At 41.4% G+C, this 17203-nt stretch overlaps 1 protein-coding gene across 3 annotated transcripts in view; it reads left to right on the forward strand.

The window, feature by feature from the left end:
• The first annotated feature begins 81 nt into the window (after window positions 1-81).
• The window catches only part of LOC135526001 (SR-related and CTD-associated factor 8-like), a 40929-nt gene continuing 23807 nt past the window's right edge, over window positions 82-17203 (forward strand). The window contains exons 1-2 of one of the 3 annotated variants that reach the window (XM_064954006.1): window positions 82-239; window positions 1610-1693. In XM_064954006.1, coding sequence (XP_064810078.1) covers window positions 210-239; window positions 1610-1693 — 114 coding nt within the window. In that variant the 5' untranslated portion in view covers window positions 82-209. Of the gene's footprint in view, window positions 240-1609; window positions 1694-8030; window positions 8116-17203 lie in introns of those variants that run through there. The other 2 variants (XM_064954008.1, XM_064954007.1) reach the window with 2 other exon arrangements.

Consider the following 17203-nt stretch of genomic DNA (forward strand, 5'->3'; position numbering starts at 1 on the left):
GTTAACTACTTTCATTGGGCCTGCAATGCAAGTGTGTGACACTTGGGTTCGCTGGTCTCTGTGCTGCTGTTCGGATTTCATTGAGGTTGTGCGCCATATTGGCAATCTTCTCCATCTCACCAAGCTAACGTAGAGCATGCATCAAACCGGTTGTCGAGAAGAACAATATAAACATTTTACAGCTTACAACGAGACTCAAATACAACACCATGGAGGCTGTCAAAGCATTCAACGGCGAGGTTTGTATGATTTCTCCCCCACTTTTCAATGCAAGTGACTGTAATGTTAGTGAAATGTATGATTAACGTTAGCTAGCGTAAAGCAGAAAGGGGGAGAAGGGCAGCTAGACACAAGGCCGCATCCTTTCAGTAGACACGGTTTGCGTCCACCATGAATATTGATCACCCAGTTAGTCCTTTTCAATGTAAGCGTTATTATACCGTCATTTGGTCAGCAATACTGAGTTAAACTCGGTGAACTGTAGCTAGTTAGATTTCCATCTGGTAGAGCGCGCTAATTATGTTTAACTAGCTAGCTAATTTAGATTACAGTAGGCTAACTCAATTGAACTTCAAAATCAAAACAACCCCTGTCGCTATCTACGTCACCCTAATTTACTTAGCTATTTTCTTAACTCAGTCAACTGTAAAGGTTAGCTGGCTAGCTAGCTAACAATGTTAGCCAGACAATAGCTAGGGAGCAAGGCCTAGTAAAACGTGAGACAGTTAGCTGTTTTCGCGTGGCGGCTGGTGCAATGATTCCAGTTAGTTAGCAAATTATGCAGTAAAACAATCACTGATGCTGTATCACTTTGTAGGTAAATAAAATAGCATGCTAGCAAGCTATTGTATTTAGTTCTAAATAATTTTGGGGGGGCCCAGTAGTTTTCAGCCAAGTCACACTGGTCGAGTCATTCGTCTCACTTCAGTTAGCAAGGGCAGGACGGGTTTACTGATCCGTTGGTTAGTTTAGCTAGCTGATTTCTATCTTCCAAAATAACGGTTGGTAGAAATGTGCCAGACTTTGCAACTGGGTCTGTTCTTCAGTTCGTTTGCCTAATGTCAAGCATTATGTGTGGCCCGGTTGTTGCTGAAGCCAAACGATGACAGTAAATATTCGCAAAATTGAGTCTCCATAGTCATTAGTAGGTGATATGCATTCATTCACACATCTAGTTATGATCTCTGTAGTAATAATGCATGACTAAACTAGTAAGAAAAATGGGAATGTGGCCACAACACGGTGTGGTGTGCTTGTATAGAATTACATAACATGAACCATAAAATCAGATAAGGTCGACAACATACAGCGAATTAAAACACCAGCATCATGCCCAATACACGCACTACTTTTTCAGCTACTAATATTTCACTGGAGGCTATTGCTTGAATAGTCTTTGTGCGCATAATAAACACAGCCCCAAGTGTCTTTAAACCCTTTTTAGAAGACACCCTTTCCCTGGCCTATGTAGCCTACTGTACAAACTAAATGTTTGCCATTCCTCTTAAGTCTGAGCCTCAGTCCTGAGTAATGTGTTTCTTGTCTTATTTAACACTTTTATATTAAAATGTGTTTGAACGGTTTGTTTCCTTCACTTTTTGTCTTTCAGCTCTTCTCGTTGAATGAGTACAAGCCTCCAATCTCCAAGGCAAAAATGACTAATATTACCAAGTCTGCAATAAAAGCTATAAAAGTAAGTATGTGGGAATTAAACTAAAGAGTTGGAGTGATCGTGGACAGAGAGTCCATCTCCCAGCCGTACAATGATACCCCTTGTTACTTGAACTAACTAACCTCCTAGTCAGTCTGACATGTTCTTGCAATGCACTATTTGGTTCAATTGCATAGATTGATTAAATTCTAGCTCTGGAAGGTATACAAATGTCAGCCAGCATCCTTCTATTCACTCTAAGCAAAACATATGACGATACTACATTATAGGCCCCACCAGTGGGCAATGCCCCCTGCCCCTATTTCGATGTAATTCCTAAGCTTGGGAAATACTTGTTTAGGTTCTGCCTCTGAAGAATTACACAGGCTGCTAATACATATTAACGAATTGGGTATCTTTGACTTTGCAATCTATTGTTTTCTCCAAAGTTTTGTAATCTTCCATAAATTGCGACAGCGAATCCACCATAGAAATAGAAAGAATAAGATTAAGCTCTGGTAATATGAATAGCCTAACTACTGAACGGTTTGTTAATATGAATTTTATTTTATTTATTTTTTATTTCCCCTTTATTTAACGAGGTGGGCTAGTTGAGAACAAGTTATCATTTGCAACTGCGACCTGGCCAAGATATAGCAAAGCGGTGTGACCCATAGTTAAACATGAAGTAAACAATAAACGAGCCAATAACGCAAGTCAATGACACAGTAGAAAAAAGAAAGTATATATACAGTATGTGCAAAAGGCATGAGGAGATAAAAATAAATAGGCCATAGGAGCGAATAATTACAATTTAGCAGATCAACACTCGAGTGATAAATGAACAGGTGGACTATGTACAGCTGTAGCGATCGGTTAGCTGCTCAGATAGTTTAGGTTTAAAATTATTGAGGGAAATACAAGTCTCCAGCTTCAGCGACTTTTGCAATTCGTTCCAGTCACTGGCAGCAGAGAACTGGAAGGAAAGGTGGCCAAATGGGGTGTTGGCTTTGGGGATGATCAGTGAGATATACCTGCTGGAACGTGTGCTACAGGTGGATGTTGTTATTGTGACCAGTGAACTGAGATAAGGCGGAGCTTTACCTAGCATAGAACTATAGATGACCTGGAGCCAGTGGGTCTGGCGACGAATATGTAGCTAGGCCAGGCGACTAGAGCATACAGGTCGCAGTGGTGGGTGGTATAAGGTGATTTGGTTACAAAACGGATGGCACTGTGATAGACTGCATCCAGTTTGCAGAGTAGACTATTGAAAGCTATTTTGTAGATGACGTCGCCGAAGTCGGGGATCGGTAGGATAGTCAGTTTTACTAGGGTAAGTTTGGCGGCGTGAGTGAAGGAGGCTTTGTTGTGAAATAGAAAGCCAATTCTAGATTTGATTTTGGATTGGAGATGTATAATGTGAGTCTGAACGGAGAGTTTACCAGACACCTAGGTATTTATAGTTGTCCACATATTCTAGGTCGGAAGCGTCCAGGGTAAAGGTCGACCGATTATGATTTTTCAACGCCGATACAGATTATTGAAGGACCAAAAAAGCTGATTTATTTATTTGTAATAATGACAATTACAACCATACTGAATGAACCCTTATTTTAACTTAATATAATACATCAATAAAATCAATTTGGCCTAATAAATAAATAAGACATGTTAATAATGAGACATGTTCAATTTGGTTTAAATAATGCTAAAACAAAGTGTTGGAGAAGAAAGTAAAAGTGCAATATGTGCCATGTAAGAAAGCTAACGTTTAAGTTCCTTGCTCAGAACATGAGAACTAATGAAAGCTGGTGGTTCCTTTTAACATGAGTCTTCAATATTCCCAGGTAAGAAGTTTTAGGTTGTAGTTATTATAGGACTATTTCCCTCTATACCATTGTATTTCATATACCTTTGACTATTGGATGTTCTTATAGGCACTTTAGTATTGCCAGTGTAACAGTATAGCCTCCGTCCCTCTCCTCGCCCCTACCTGGGCTCGAAGCAGCGTTACCCATGCAGAGCAAGGGCAATAACTACTCCAAGTCTCAGAGCGGGTGACGTTTGAAACACGATTAGCGCACACCCCGCTAACTAGCTAGCCATTTCACATCGGTTACACCAGCCTAATCTCAGGAGTTGATGGGCTTGAAGTCATAAACAGGGCTGTGCTTGAAGCACAGAGAAGGGCTGCTGAAAAAACGCACGAAAGTGCTATTTGAATGAATGCTTAAGAGCCTGCTGGTGCCTACCATCGCTCAGTCAGACTGCTCTATCAAATCATAGACTTAATTATAACATAATAACACACAGAAATACGAGCCTTGGGTCAGTAATATGGTCGAATCCGGAAACTATCATCTCGAAAACAAGAAGCTTATTCTTTCAGTGAAATACAGAACCGTTCCGTATTCTATCTAACGGGTGGCATCCATAAGTTTGAATATTCCGGTTACATTGCACAACCTTCAATGTTGTGTAACAATTATGTAAAATTCTTGCAAATTAGGTGGCCCAAACTGTTGCATATACCCTGACCCTGCGTGCAATGAACGCAAGAGAAGTGACACAATTTCACCTGGTTAATATTGCCAGCTCACCTGGATTTCTTTTAGCTAAATATGCAGGTTCAAAAAATATATACTTCTCTGTATTGATTTTAAGAAAGGCATTGACGTTTATGGTTAGATAAACGTTGGAGCAAGGACAGTCCTTTTTCGCAAATACGCACCGCATCGATTATATGCAACGCAGGACACGCTAGATAAACTAGTAATATCATCAACCATGTGTAGTTAACTAGTAATCGGTTGACCTCTAGTCCAGGGTGGTGATGCTAGTCGGGCAGGTGCGGGCAGCGAACGGTTGAAAACCATGCATTTGGTTTTACTAGCGTTTAAGAGCAGTTGGAGGCCACGGAAAGAGTGTTGTATGGCACTGAAGCTCGTTTGGAGGTTAGTTAGCACAGTGTCCAAGGAAGAGCCAGGAGTATAAAGAATGGTGTCGTCTGCGTAGAGGTGGATCAGGGAATCGCCCGCAGCAAGAGCGACATCATTGATATATACAGAGAAAAGAGTTGGCCCGAGAATTGAACCCTGTAGTACCCCCATAGACTGCCAGAGGTCCGGACGACATGCCTTCCGATTTCACACACTGAACAATGTCTGCAAAGTAGTTGGTGAACCAGGCAAGGCAGTCATTAGAAAAATCAAGGCTATTGAGTGAACGGTTTTGTAATATGAATAGCCTATCTACTGAACGGTTTGGTAATATGAATAGCCTATCTACTGAACGGTTTGGTAATATGAATAGCCTATCTACTGAACGGTTTGGTAATATGAATAGCCTATCTACTGAACGGTTTGGTAATATGAATAGCCTATCTACTGAACGGTTTGGTAATATGAATAGCCTATCTACTGAACGGTTTGGTAATATGAATAGCCTATCTACTGAACGGTTTGGTAATATGAATAGCCTATCTACTGAACGGTTTGGTAATATGAATAGCCTATCTACTGAACGGTTTGGTAATATGAATAGCCTATCTACTGAACGGTTTGGTAATATGAATAGCCTATCTACTGAACGGTTTGGTAATATGAATACCCTAACTACTGAACGGTTTGGTAATATGAATAGCCTATCTACTGAACGGTTTGGTAATATGAATAGCCTATCTACTGAACGGTTTGGTAATATGAATAGCATACCTACTGAACGGTTTGGTAATATGAATACCCTAACTACTGAACGGTTTGGACTAGATGCATTTTTTCCAACATTATAATGGACACAGTGCAACCTTTGGTAGGATGTTGGCAGGCTATTCAGCTGCTCTATAGCAATACCAAGTCAGCCCGTGCTCATGCCATGGTTCTCACAGCTAGTGGAAGTGAAATGGTGGGCTACAATGACTTTGCTCAAGATGCACGCCGCAAATGATGTGTAACAACACCCTGAGCGTATCAGACACGAAACAAGACAATACCAATACAAATGTAACAACAGCACAACAAAATAGATAAACATGATAGTGGAATTGTCTTTCACAGGTACCTTTTTGTTATAGGATAAACACTTGTGGTTTCTAGCTGCACCAATCAAAGCAGTGGAGTATGGTCAAACCATTAGTCTTGGGGGTTGCGTGGTTCAAAAATGCAATCATATCATACACAATTTTACAATTTATTAATTTTTTTTTTTATATATATATATTTTAAAAAAACATTCTTTTATATGTATATATACAGACTAGCTAATAAAAAAATGAAACTTGTGAAATTATCCAATGGGTTATGATAATTTGTTGGTTAAAAAGTTTGAATTTTCTCCATGCTCAGGTGACCATGTGTAGGCAGGCTATGGCGAAAAGCTGTTTGGCTCAGCTCAATCCCGATTCGTGAAGAGGTAGAACTTTGAAGGTGTTTCTGATTAATAAACAATACCATGCTGGAGGGTGGTAATATTCAAATAAAACCCAGCTCTGAAAATAAACGTAGACGGAAAAGTATTAGCATGTCATAGGGGAAATACGCCAATGACATGTAAAATATCTGAATTTCCACATTCAAGCCCAAATATATCATACTTTGACTAAAATGCTGACTTATTGACTTAAATTGTTGTGCAGCAACATGGCTAAGCTATGGGCATAGTCTTTCAGCCAAAAAAGCACATTTCATATCTTAAACCTTTTTTCCTAACTGAAGCACCTTTTTGTCAGATTGATAAATTCTGTCATTTGTATGTGATAACGCTAATTTCAAAATGGGTCATAAACTACTGTGCTAAACACTGGCAAAACATGCTGATAACTAGGACTGATAAAATGCCTAATTTGAAAGTGCCACTAAAGAATGTGCTGCAATGTTGATCATGCCATTTGAAGTAACTAGTACCAGTAGCTACGTAGATAAGCAACTATTTTTGGTTGGTAATGGAGAAGTTATTACAGTTGTCCTGTGGCCCAATGCCATTTTTCACTGCAACTGAGAACACTATCTGTACACATAATTATAATAGGGTGATACTGTCGGGTGTTGTTGGCAACTTAAACTCCAACTCATGTTCGCCACAAATAGAAGAGTTCTTATTTTTGCCGCGATGCTAAATAGTAACTTATGCTGTTTGAGTACTTCTTCAACTTCACATTTGTAGGCCTAGACAAAGTAAGAAGCACAAATCAAAGCTAGGACTGGCGACCGCTTCAATAGGCCTAAATCACAGCCTTATTTCTCTAGGATCACATCCGTCCACATTTTATGGTATAAGTCCTCGTGTTTCCTTTCCATACTGGTATGACGGTGCCTTATGCTGACGAGTAGCAATGGGTTGAAACTCTAGTGGACGCCTATTTTAAGATGATGCAGATAAGCTGCTTCTATTTGATTTGAAAATGTCATAACCACCAAAAGTTATGAAGAGGGTGTGTATGTTTGGTATCACATTATTCTCCTCGTGTAGATTTTCTCTGAAACTTTAATCTTTCACCTGCTGTTTTTATACTTTTCCTTCCCTTGCCAGTCCACCCCTGTGCATTGTGGCCCAATGATTGTACTGAGTCTACTCGGCTCAGCATGCAGTCTAATTAGCTATAACACAGTTAATTCAACAAGAGGAAAACATTTACAAACTAGGTTTATGAATAATAATAATAAGCTATTTATTTTCGTCAGATCACATAGGCAGCCTGTATAGAGGAGTATTTTTAGTTGTCAAAAGATTGTTGCCAGCTCACTCACAAACATAATTTGATAGCTCATCTGTATAGCTAGTGCCTGTGATGATGTGAGCCCATCAACTACTGCAGAGCTCTCCCCCAAATTCCACCAAACACAAACTGTGTGGCTATGAAAATGCAGGAGAAATGCATTTATTAACAACATCAGCTTTGGAAATATAGCACAACATAAAATCTGCGTTATTTTTAGCATTGGTTCCAATTTCAGGGATGTGTACTTTATCAGCTCCGATACTTTCACAGTGCAAGTAAATCACTGCTGGCTTAAACGTTGAACTGAAATACTTCATAGTATATTCATCCTAATCAATCATTTCCTGGTTAGCTACACTTAAACAGTCATAATACTTTTGTGGGGCATAGACCAGTATTACAAAGACATTCTATCACTAAAATAATCTTAGCGCTTATCGTCTTCGTCTTTCTGCTGTAGGCCCGCCTCTCGCAAATCTTTCTCCGTCTCTATGAACGGCTCCTCCCACTTTGTTGCAAATAACAAAATAAAGTGCAAAACTAACCCATTTATGGATGGTCATTCAATGTTTGTGTTTCTACATCTGTACGAATTAGTGTAATCTTGGTAATGCTTTGCCTGTGTTGCCTGTGAATAACTCCTGTTTCCCCTTCCCTCAGCAGCTCTCCCAAAGCACTGAAAGTGAAGCAGGAGGATGGGGTGCAGAGAGTAACAGAGAGATAAGGGAACCCCTAACCAGCTTAGGTAGGAGATGGGCTGTTTCAAACAAGGAACATGGAAGAAGCCAAATCAATGAGACTCAAATTGCTCCTTCACAGAGGGAGATGGGGCTGGCTGCAGAGCTTTTGGCTCCCTGGGTCTTGTTCAGTACCCAAGCAACGCTTTCTCTTTTCTCTGGCTTCATACGTGGTCAGTTCTGACTGAATTAGGACTGAGTTGAATAAACCTAGCTGTTGTTTGAACTTGGAAAGTTGGTAATCCGTGTTCAGTCCATAGTGTAGGCTAATTAATGTTCTGTGGCTGCCTGAGTTAAGCTGACCAGTCACTGTTCCCACCATTCTTATGAGAGTATTTGGCCAAGGTGGACTTAGAACAGTATCTCCTTTTTAAATGTTTTATACTAATGCGAAGTAGCTGTTGGACACCATGCACTGGAGAGTCACAGTTGACATTAGGACAACACTGCAGAAGAAGGTGAACATTTATCACTGACAGATGAAACATGTTCTTAGTTTGGTTTGTAGTTTTGAAGTTGTCAGAGGCTGGCATGGCTTGATGTTCAGGGATAGTAGTCTTTTGTCAGGACTCACGTGACCACTGGCTCAGATTCCTACATACTACTCTAGCAAATGATCACTTTTTGTTAACATTTCGCCCTTTCGACCTCTGAGGCTCTGAAGACAGTCGAGAGGCCGAAACCAAAGCATCATAAAAAAAAATACTTTGCGTGCTCAGTGTGCAGGAGTTTTAAAGCTTTAATATGTAACTTTTTGGGTGACCCGACCAAATGCACATAGAAATGTGTGTTATTGATCTGTCATTCTCATTGAAAGCTATTCTAAGAAGCGGTAGATAAGGTTCTATGCTTCCCGTTTTGTTTTTCTGTCTTTTACTTTTGGTTTTGTACACCAGCTTCAAACAGCTGTAAATACAATATTTTTGGTTATGGAAAATATATTTCAACGCGGTTCAGATGGTACAATGATTCTCTACACTGTACTTGCTTGTTTTGTGTCACAAACTGAGCTGAGGCGAACTATTAGAGATTTCTCCGTAGTGCATCTTTAGCTATTGTTTCATATCTACAATGCACCCACAAATAACCTATTCTGAATGTGTGAGTGCCTTTCACTTCAAATCCCTGTGAATGGGCATTCTGCTACTCTACTCTTGTCGGGAGTGTGGGGGCTATTGGTTGAAATTCTTCCGGAGAATCTGCTGTTCTCGTTGGTTCGGCCTCCTTTGACACTAGCATATCACAAGCCAATCACCACAGAGTGAGGTGGTGTTCGAAAGTTTGTGGCCCGTGGGGATTGGGGTGGAGTCCGACAGCGCATCTCGGTATGGAGCACAGTTCGGTATGGAGTTCACAATGCATGTATCATCTCATCAGCTGGTAAATTTTTTTTTATTGTGCAGGGTAAATTTGCTGTCGCCACAGCCTATGCTACCGTAATAATAGGCCTGATATACAGTATCTCCATGATGGATTAATATGAATGAACATCACTGTCTCGCCATCAATACCATTAAAAATGCAACCAAAATAGATAATCCTGTTCAAGATTTATTTATTTATATATATATATATATCTCACACACACACACTGAGTGTACACAACAATAGGAACGCCTTCCTAATATTGAGTTGGACCCCCTTTTGCCCCCAGAACAGCCTCAATTCATCGGGTCATGGACTCTACAAGGTGTCAAGCGTTCCACAGGGATGTTGGCCCATGTTGACTACAATGCTACCCACAGTTGTCAAGTTGGTTGGATGTCTTTTGGGTGGTGGACCATTCTTAATACACACGGGAAACTGTTGAGCGTGAAAAACCCAGCTGCGTTGCAGTTCTTGACACACTCGAACCGGTGCGCCTGGCACCTACTACCATACCCTGTTCAAAGGCACTTAAATTGTCTTGCTCCTTCACCCTCTGGATGGCACACATGCAATCCATGTCTCAATTGTCTCGACTCTTAGAAATCCTTCTTTAATCTGTCTCCTCTTCATCTACACTGATTGAAGTGGATTTAAGAAGTGAAATCAGTAAGGGATCATGGCTTTCACCTGGTCAGTCTGTCATGGAAAGAGCAGGTGTACCTAATATGTGTACACTCAGTGTACAAACATGTCATAGCCTACCTCTGGCCACCCATCCATTTTCCTGGAATCTTTCCCTCGTCAAATCAACGTCTTGCTTATTATTTTGCTGAAAATCCTGTCACATTTATGACCAACAACAAGTAGCCTTGAATTCATGGCCTAAAGCAGTTATTTATTCAGTCATGATGAGAAGCAAATGCTGTCTGCACCTTATTCTAGTCCCAAATAGGCCATATAAAGTATTATTCAAGAATGTCATTACAATATTAAGAAAAGGCGCCAATGCTAGCAAGTGATGGCCCGTGATGGAAACGCATACACTGTATGAGGAATTAATCTGAAAGGTGTTTCAGCCTTTGTCTTGCATAGTGCAGGTAATCAATTCAATGCAGTATTATCCTTATTTGTAGCTTCTAATTTATAGCCTCTGTCTTCTAGGGCTGGGAATTTCCAGGAACCTCACGTAATAAGTGCAGAAAACATGTTGGCCCAGTATTTACAAATAGATGAACAAGAGTTCCAGAGTTTTGTCGCAGGTACAGCCGACTAGCGCTGCCTACAGTAGTTTTTTTTTGTTTGTTGACAAAGTTACTTTGAGTCAAATATTGCTATAATATTGTCTAAAAATACTATTTTGACATATGGCTTTTACCCCCCCTTTATGCACCTGCCCCTGACTGGCTTCTCCTTCGCTCCTTTGGAGTCCCAAGAAAAAGATAGACTAGAATAGTTTGTCGGACCTTTTTTAGTTTGAGATGATAAAAAAAAAACGAATATATATTCAAAGGAGGATTCAAGCTTGCTCTTGTTTGCTGAATGTAAAATACAGCAGCCAAAAGAACTCATGGGCAGTTTGAGAGTGTGCGATGGTCTGAATAGCAGTTATTTAGTCAGATCCAAATTCCATCCTCGAGAAGCAGTCTACATCTTATTCTAGTCTGATATTTTTCAACCACGTAATTACAATAATGAAAAACGGACAACACCACTTAATTTAACTGTCGAGAACAAGGAAGGAACAAAGCAACAATAGAGAAAGGAAGTGATATGTATGCCTTGTGGTTAAATATTCTGAAAAGTAATAGAAAACGATAGTAGTGGCGTCTTTTTGTAAGCACAAACTCCGCCATGGCTCGTTGGACAAAGCCAATGCTCTCTAGGCCCCTTGCTTTTTTTCAATCTTTACTAGTGACATGCCACTAGCTTTGATTAAAGCCAATGTGTCTAATGTATGCGGATGACTCGTCACTATACAAGTCAGCGAATGCAGTCACTGCAACACTTAACAGAGAGCTGCAGTTCGTTTCAGAATGGGTGGCAAGAAATAAGTTACTCCTAAATATTTCAAAAACTAAAAGCATTGTATTTGGGACAAACCCTAAACCTCAACTAAATCTTGTAATGTAAACATAATGTGGAAATTGAGCAAGTTGAGGTGAATAAATTGCTTGGAGTAACAATGGATTGTAAACTGTCATGGTCAAAACATATTGATACAACAGTAGTTAAGATGGGGAGAATTCTGTCCATAATAAAGCACTGCTCTGCCTTCTTAACAACCCTATCAACAAGGCTGGTCCTACAGGCCCTGGTTTTGTCGCACATGAACTACTGTTCAGTAGTGTGGTCAGGTGCCGCAAAGAGGGACCTCGAAAATTACAATTAACAGCACAATTATTATTATTTTTGTGGTCTTGGGCTCATACATTGTCTTTAACGTAGGGCTCAGGAAGCATCAGGCTTGAATTTTCATGCTGATCAAAGCTCTAAACGCACTGCCCCTTTTTTTTGCGCTTCATTGCGGCCACATCGGACTGTTGGTGGTTGATGTTCAAGTTGATGTTACTCTTCAGTAACACAGACCCCAAAGCGAGTCAGGGGGAGAAAAATAGGTTTATTCAAAGTGGACAAATCATGGATGTTATGCTGAGAGGTCGACGTTCATTCTCCCATGTCCTCAGTGATTCTCTCCACAGAAGAAAAGGAGAGGATGTAGTTTTATAACCCGGCACTAGCCTGTGGTTGTCCAATTAGAAATCCTTGCAATAAAACTGGGCCAATGGCCAAATAACATGTATCCTATTTCCGGCTCAATGTTTCAACAATTTGAACCAATGAGAATTTGCCATGTAGCTATGAGTCCCGGACTGAAATTCCTCCCATGTCTCTGACCAATTGATCATTACTCCCCTATTACAGAAAAAACACTATTTCCATTGATCGTTATTACTCTATTGACTTTTACTCCTCTTGACCTTTAGTACTCCATTGACCTCTCGTCCTCTGGGTTGTGTATTTATCCTTGAAATATTTTTACAGAACTGAATAGCTAGTTGGGTCATAGGGCGGGGGCATTCCAATGAGTTGGTCCGGGGTTGTCAATCAAATCTGGTTGATTTTTAAACAGACCTTTACACTTTGCTGCTTTGCCTTCCCACAAGGCTCAACTTCAGCTTCCTCACAGTAAACATCCAGAAGTAGATATGTATGCATCTCGGAAATGTAAGCACTTCGGAGGGAATTGTTTATTTTTTTTTTTTCAAAGCCTGGTGTGTTGGCAGGAAGTTACATGTTTGTTCACAATATCTTTGGGTAAGATATTTGCTGCATTTATTAGTCATGTATTTATTTTGCCCATTGTCGTGATAACTAATTGGAAGTTATGACCTCGTGTCATCGCTGCAACTCACCAATGGGCTTGGAAGAGGTGCCGTTCGAGACATGGGTCCTCCTCTTAACACTGTTCGCTTAACCCGCAATGTGTCGGAGGAAACACCTTGCAACTGAAGAACCTAGATGGCGCAAGGCCAAATGTGCACCGGCCTTCAGGTCTCCCTGTCTCGGCTGGCTGTGACATAGAGGATGTTCTAACATGTTGTTTTGATGTAGGCTAGATTACATTCATGAGCTGCTGTCAGATCCTGTACTTACTAAGCCGTTATTGAGCCATGTGGGTTAACGGTGGCCTAAAAATCTTTCAACCCTTGAAATAGTATGACTTTTTAACTCGAGAGCACAGCAGCAATGTTTTACCTAGGCTACAGTAGTTCGGCCTCTACGTTGCATAGGAGTGTGGGTCAGTTTGTTTAGAGTCTCACCAGGTTGGAAGAACTTGACTCTACTCAGGCCAAAAGATAAGCAGGGTAATTTTATTACAGCAATTAGAGAAGAACCTTGGGTTCTGGGGTCTCTTCATTATGGGTCTCTTCATTATGGGTCTCTTCTCAATTGGTGTGCTGCTGCACAATATTAGTTCAGCAATTGTTTGGCTCAAGTCTCAAGTTAGTCTGCTTCATAATAGACTTATTAAATGCATAATTAACCGTTCATGGCTATGGTATATGCTGCTCCCAAGTACTTTTGTTTAACCTGCACCACAGTACAGAATACGTTGCAGCTGCAACACTTGGAAGCAGCATATGCAGTCTGCGAGCTTTATTTCTTTTTTTCATAGTGTTTAATATTGGCCCAACATCTGTTTTTTCCTGATTTTAAGGTAGAATGCAGCCTTTATTGTATTGAGAAAGCCCTCAAGCACAACCAACTTTGATGGTACAAAATGCACCTTTTTATAGCGTTATCGTGTACGGTTCAGATGATCGTACTACACTTCATATTTGTGCACACCATAATGCAAAGTTAACCTCAGGTGGATTTGTCTGGAGAGGGTTTTCATCAGATTGGCGTGTATATGCCGCCTGTGCCAGTGTAATGTCTGAGGAACACTTGTCAGTCTACTTTGGTATTGCCTCAAGCAGGCTGTCTATAGGCTACATCCAATGAGGGTGGCAGTACCCTCCATTGGTTTCTTGATGGGTGATTAATGGACAGTGTATTATCCCTAATATCCCAGCATATTATCCCCAGTACCCCTGCTTCACACTACTAGGTGTATTCCATCCAGACAATAAGATGGTTACTGTATCACACACACAAATATCTCAGCCAAGTATCACTGTGGTGTGCATGGTAGTGGTAGCTAGTAGGTCTAGTTGTTGGTTTTGTCTTTGTGTAGTCATATAGGGATCAAGTAGTAACACTGCTGGTTTGACAGTCTGTTGTCTGTCCCGCCTCTCGGTACCTGGGGGTGTGGTGTGCGCTGTGGTTGCAGTCGAATTCCTACACGGAGGGAGAGAGCGTGAATTTGCACGTCCCATATAATGTGTTAACGATGAGTCGAAATCTGGCACATTGGTTTATTTTGTTTGGAGTGCAGGGTCCGACATTGATTATGGCCTACCGGGGCCAGTAAAAACATTTCGGGCCAGTGGATCTCTTCAGTCACATAAGGACAGTAACTTTTCAGTACATTTTTGCATTCCATTCCAACTTTTACCAGCTCTGTCGCAGTCTACCATTGAAAACCATTGACGACTACACTCGTAATTGTCACTCTATTTGTATTTGAGCATATGATTGGCTGTTCTTTCATGCACCTCCACGCTCCCGCGAGACAACTTCTCGAGCAGCACACAGGAGCTATCTAGAGCAAAAAGAAGTGCCCGTATATATCTACTCTCTGAGCTTATCTATTTTAGGGAAAGTTCTTTACCAAAGTAAACCTTCAATAGTGAACATACTAGCAATATGCTGGTTACGGTTGATAGTCTGCAAAAAGGAAAGCTACAAAAAAACCGCCTAGCATTGGTATTGGCTAAACCATGTCATCTCTTTTTGAAAAGTTTGTCTTAAAATGGGTGCGTCCTATTTTTTAATCTTCTTAATTACGTACTTTAGAAACAAAAATGTATGCAATTAATTTAAATAATAGAGTAATGACTTGCGTTGCTAAATTATATTACACAGCTTTTTAATACGTATGATAATAACCAAATGTAGCCTATTAATAGCTGAATATAAAGAGAAAGCATGACAACGTATAGGCCCTGCATGACTCCAATGCATTTAACAACTTCACCATGTCCAGGCCAGTAATTATGTTCGGCCAGTAGATTTTTTGGGGGCCAGTTTACGTTGGACCCTGGTGTGTTTCATATGCAGCCACGGAATGGTGCACATCGGCTATTTACTGTGCTTTGCATGGGGAACAGTCAGCTTGACTAGTTTATAAAATGTGTCGACCTGACTGGCTAAAGTCAATCTCATATTTCTTTTGCCAGTCATAAATCATACAACTTAGTTATATATCCATGATATCACATCGAGACACGTCAACTAAAGATCTGTTTGTGGGCCTCCCAAGTGGCGCAGTGGTCTAAAGCACTGCATCGCAGTGTTCGCTGTGCCATTAGAGATCCTGGTTCGAGTTCAGGCTCTGTCGCAGCCAGCCGCGACCGGGAGAACCCATGGGGTGGCGCACAATTAGCCCAGCGCCATCCGGGATTGGGGAAGGTTTGGTCGGCAAGGATGTTCTTGTCTCATCGTGTACTAGTGACTCCTGTGGCGGGCGGTCGCTGACACATTGGTGCGGGCTGGCTTCCAGGTTAAGCGGGCATTGTGTCAAGAAGCAGTGCGGCTTGGCTGGGTTGTGTTTCGGGGGACGCAAGGCTCTTGACCTTCGCATGTATGGACTCGGGAGAGGCACAAGACTGTAACTACCAATTTGGATACCACGAAATTGGGGAGAAAAGGGGGTAATTAAATGTTTTTTTTTTGTATTTTCGATATGAAGTCAATTCAATTGAGTGACTCGTCAGTAGACTACCAAATGAAATCGATAAGAGAGCTGTTCTTTTGGAACTGTTAGGTTTTTTTGCGATTTATCTGCAGATAATTTTGAAAACAGTCCTCACTGCAGGAACAATAGGTAGGCTAGTGGAGAGAGCCTCATTCAGGTCCAAAATATGAGAAAAGAAATAGCAATTACTGTAGGTCTGCTGATTTTAATCAATGTTGACAATTGAGTAGTCAACTGCTACTTTCTGTGTAGCAAAGCCTGTGATAACACCTGCGTAATTCTTCCATCATACCTGTATTTTTGATAGCTGAGAAAATGCCTCTTGAGAAGAAGCTTGACGCCTGTGGAAGTCAGACTCTTACAGGATTCTTTAAAGGCCCTGTGGATTCAGAATAAATGTTTTCCTGTGTTTTATATCTCATTGTACAACCGCTGATGAAACTAACACTGTATTTCCTGGTAGTTGCAGGTTGAAAATACAATCTAGCATTAGAATGTACCAGAGGCCACGAAAGTAGAGCTTGTTCGGCAAAAGAAACAGGGGGAGCTTGGCTGGCTACTCCATGTGCTTCTGGAAAACACCAGCTAATGCCACTGTGACTAGAATCACTATGGAATGCTGCTGATACTGTGCTAAACTGGAAGGTGCAGCCAGGAAATGCTGCTGATACTGTGCTATACTGCAGGTGCAGCCAGGGAATGCTGCTGATACTGTTCTATACTGCAGGTGCAGCCAGGGAATGCTGCTGATACTGTTCTATACTGCAGGTGCAGCCAGGGAATGCTGCTGATACTGTTCTATACCAGGGAATGCTGCAGGTGCAGCCAGGGAATGCTGCTGATACTGTGCTATACTGGAAGGTGCAGCCAGGGAATGCTGCTGATACTGTGCTATACTGCAGGTGCAGCCAGGGAATGCTGCTGATACTGTGCTATACTGGAAGGTGCAGCCAGGGAATGCTGCTGATACTGTGCTATACAGCAGGTGCAGCCAGGGAATGCTGCTGATACTGTTCTATACTGCAGGTGCAGCCAGGGAATGCTGCTGATACTGTTCTATACTGCAGGTGCAGCCAGGGAATGCTGCTGATACTGTTCTATACTGCAGGTGCAGCCAGGGAATGCTGCTGATACTGTGCTATACTGGAAGGTGCAGCCAGGGAATGCTGCTGATACTGTGCTATACTGCAGGTGCAGCCAGGGAATGCTGCTGATACTGTGCTATACTGCAGGTGCAGCCAGGGAATGCTGCTGATACTGTGCTATACTGCAGGTGCAGCCAGGGAATGCTGCTGATACTGTTCTATACTGCAGGTGCAGCCAGGGAATGCTGCTGATACTGTGCTATACTGCAGGTGCAGCCAGGG

The sequence above is a fragment of the Oncorhynchus masou genome, chromosome 32 (assembly GCF_036934945.1).
Source record: "Oncorhynchus masou masou isolate Uvic2021 chromosome 32, UVic_Omas_1.1, whole genome shotgun sequence".
NCBI lineage: Eukaryota > Metazoa > Chordata > Actinopteri > Salmoniformes > Salmonidae > Oncorhynchus > Oncorhynchus masou.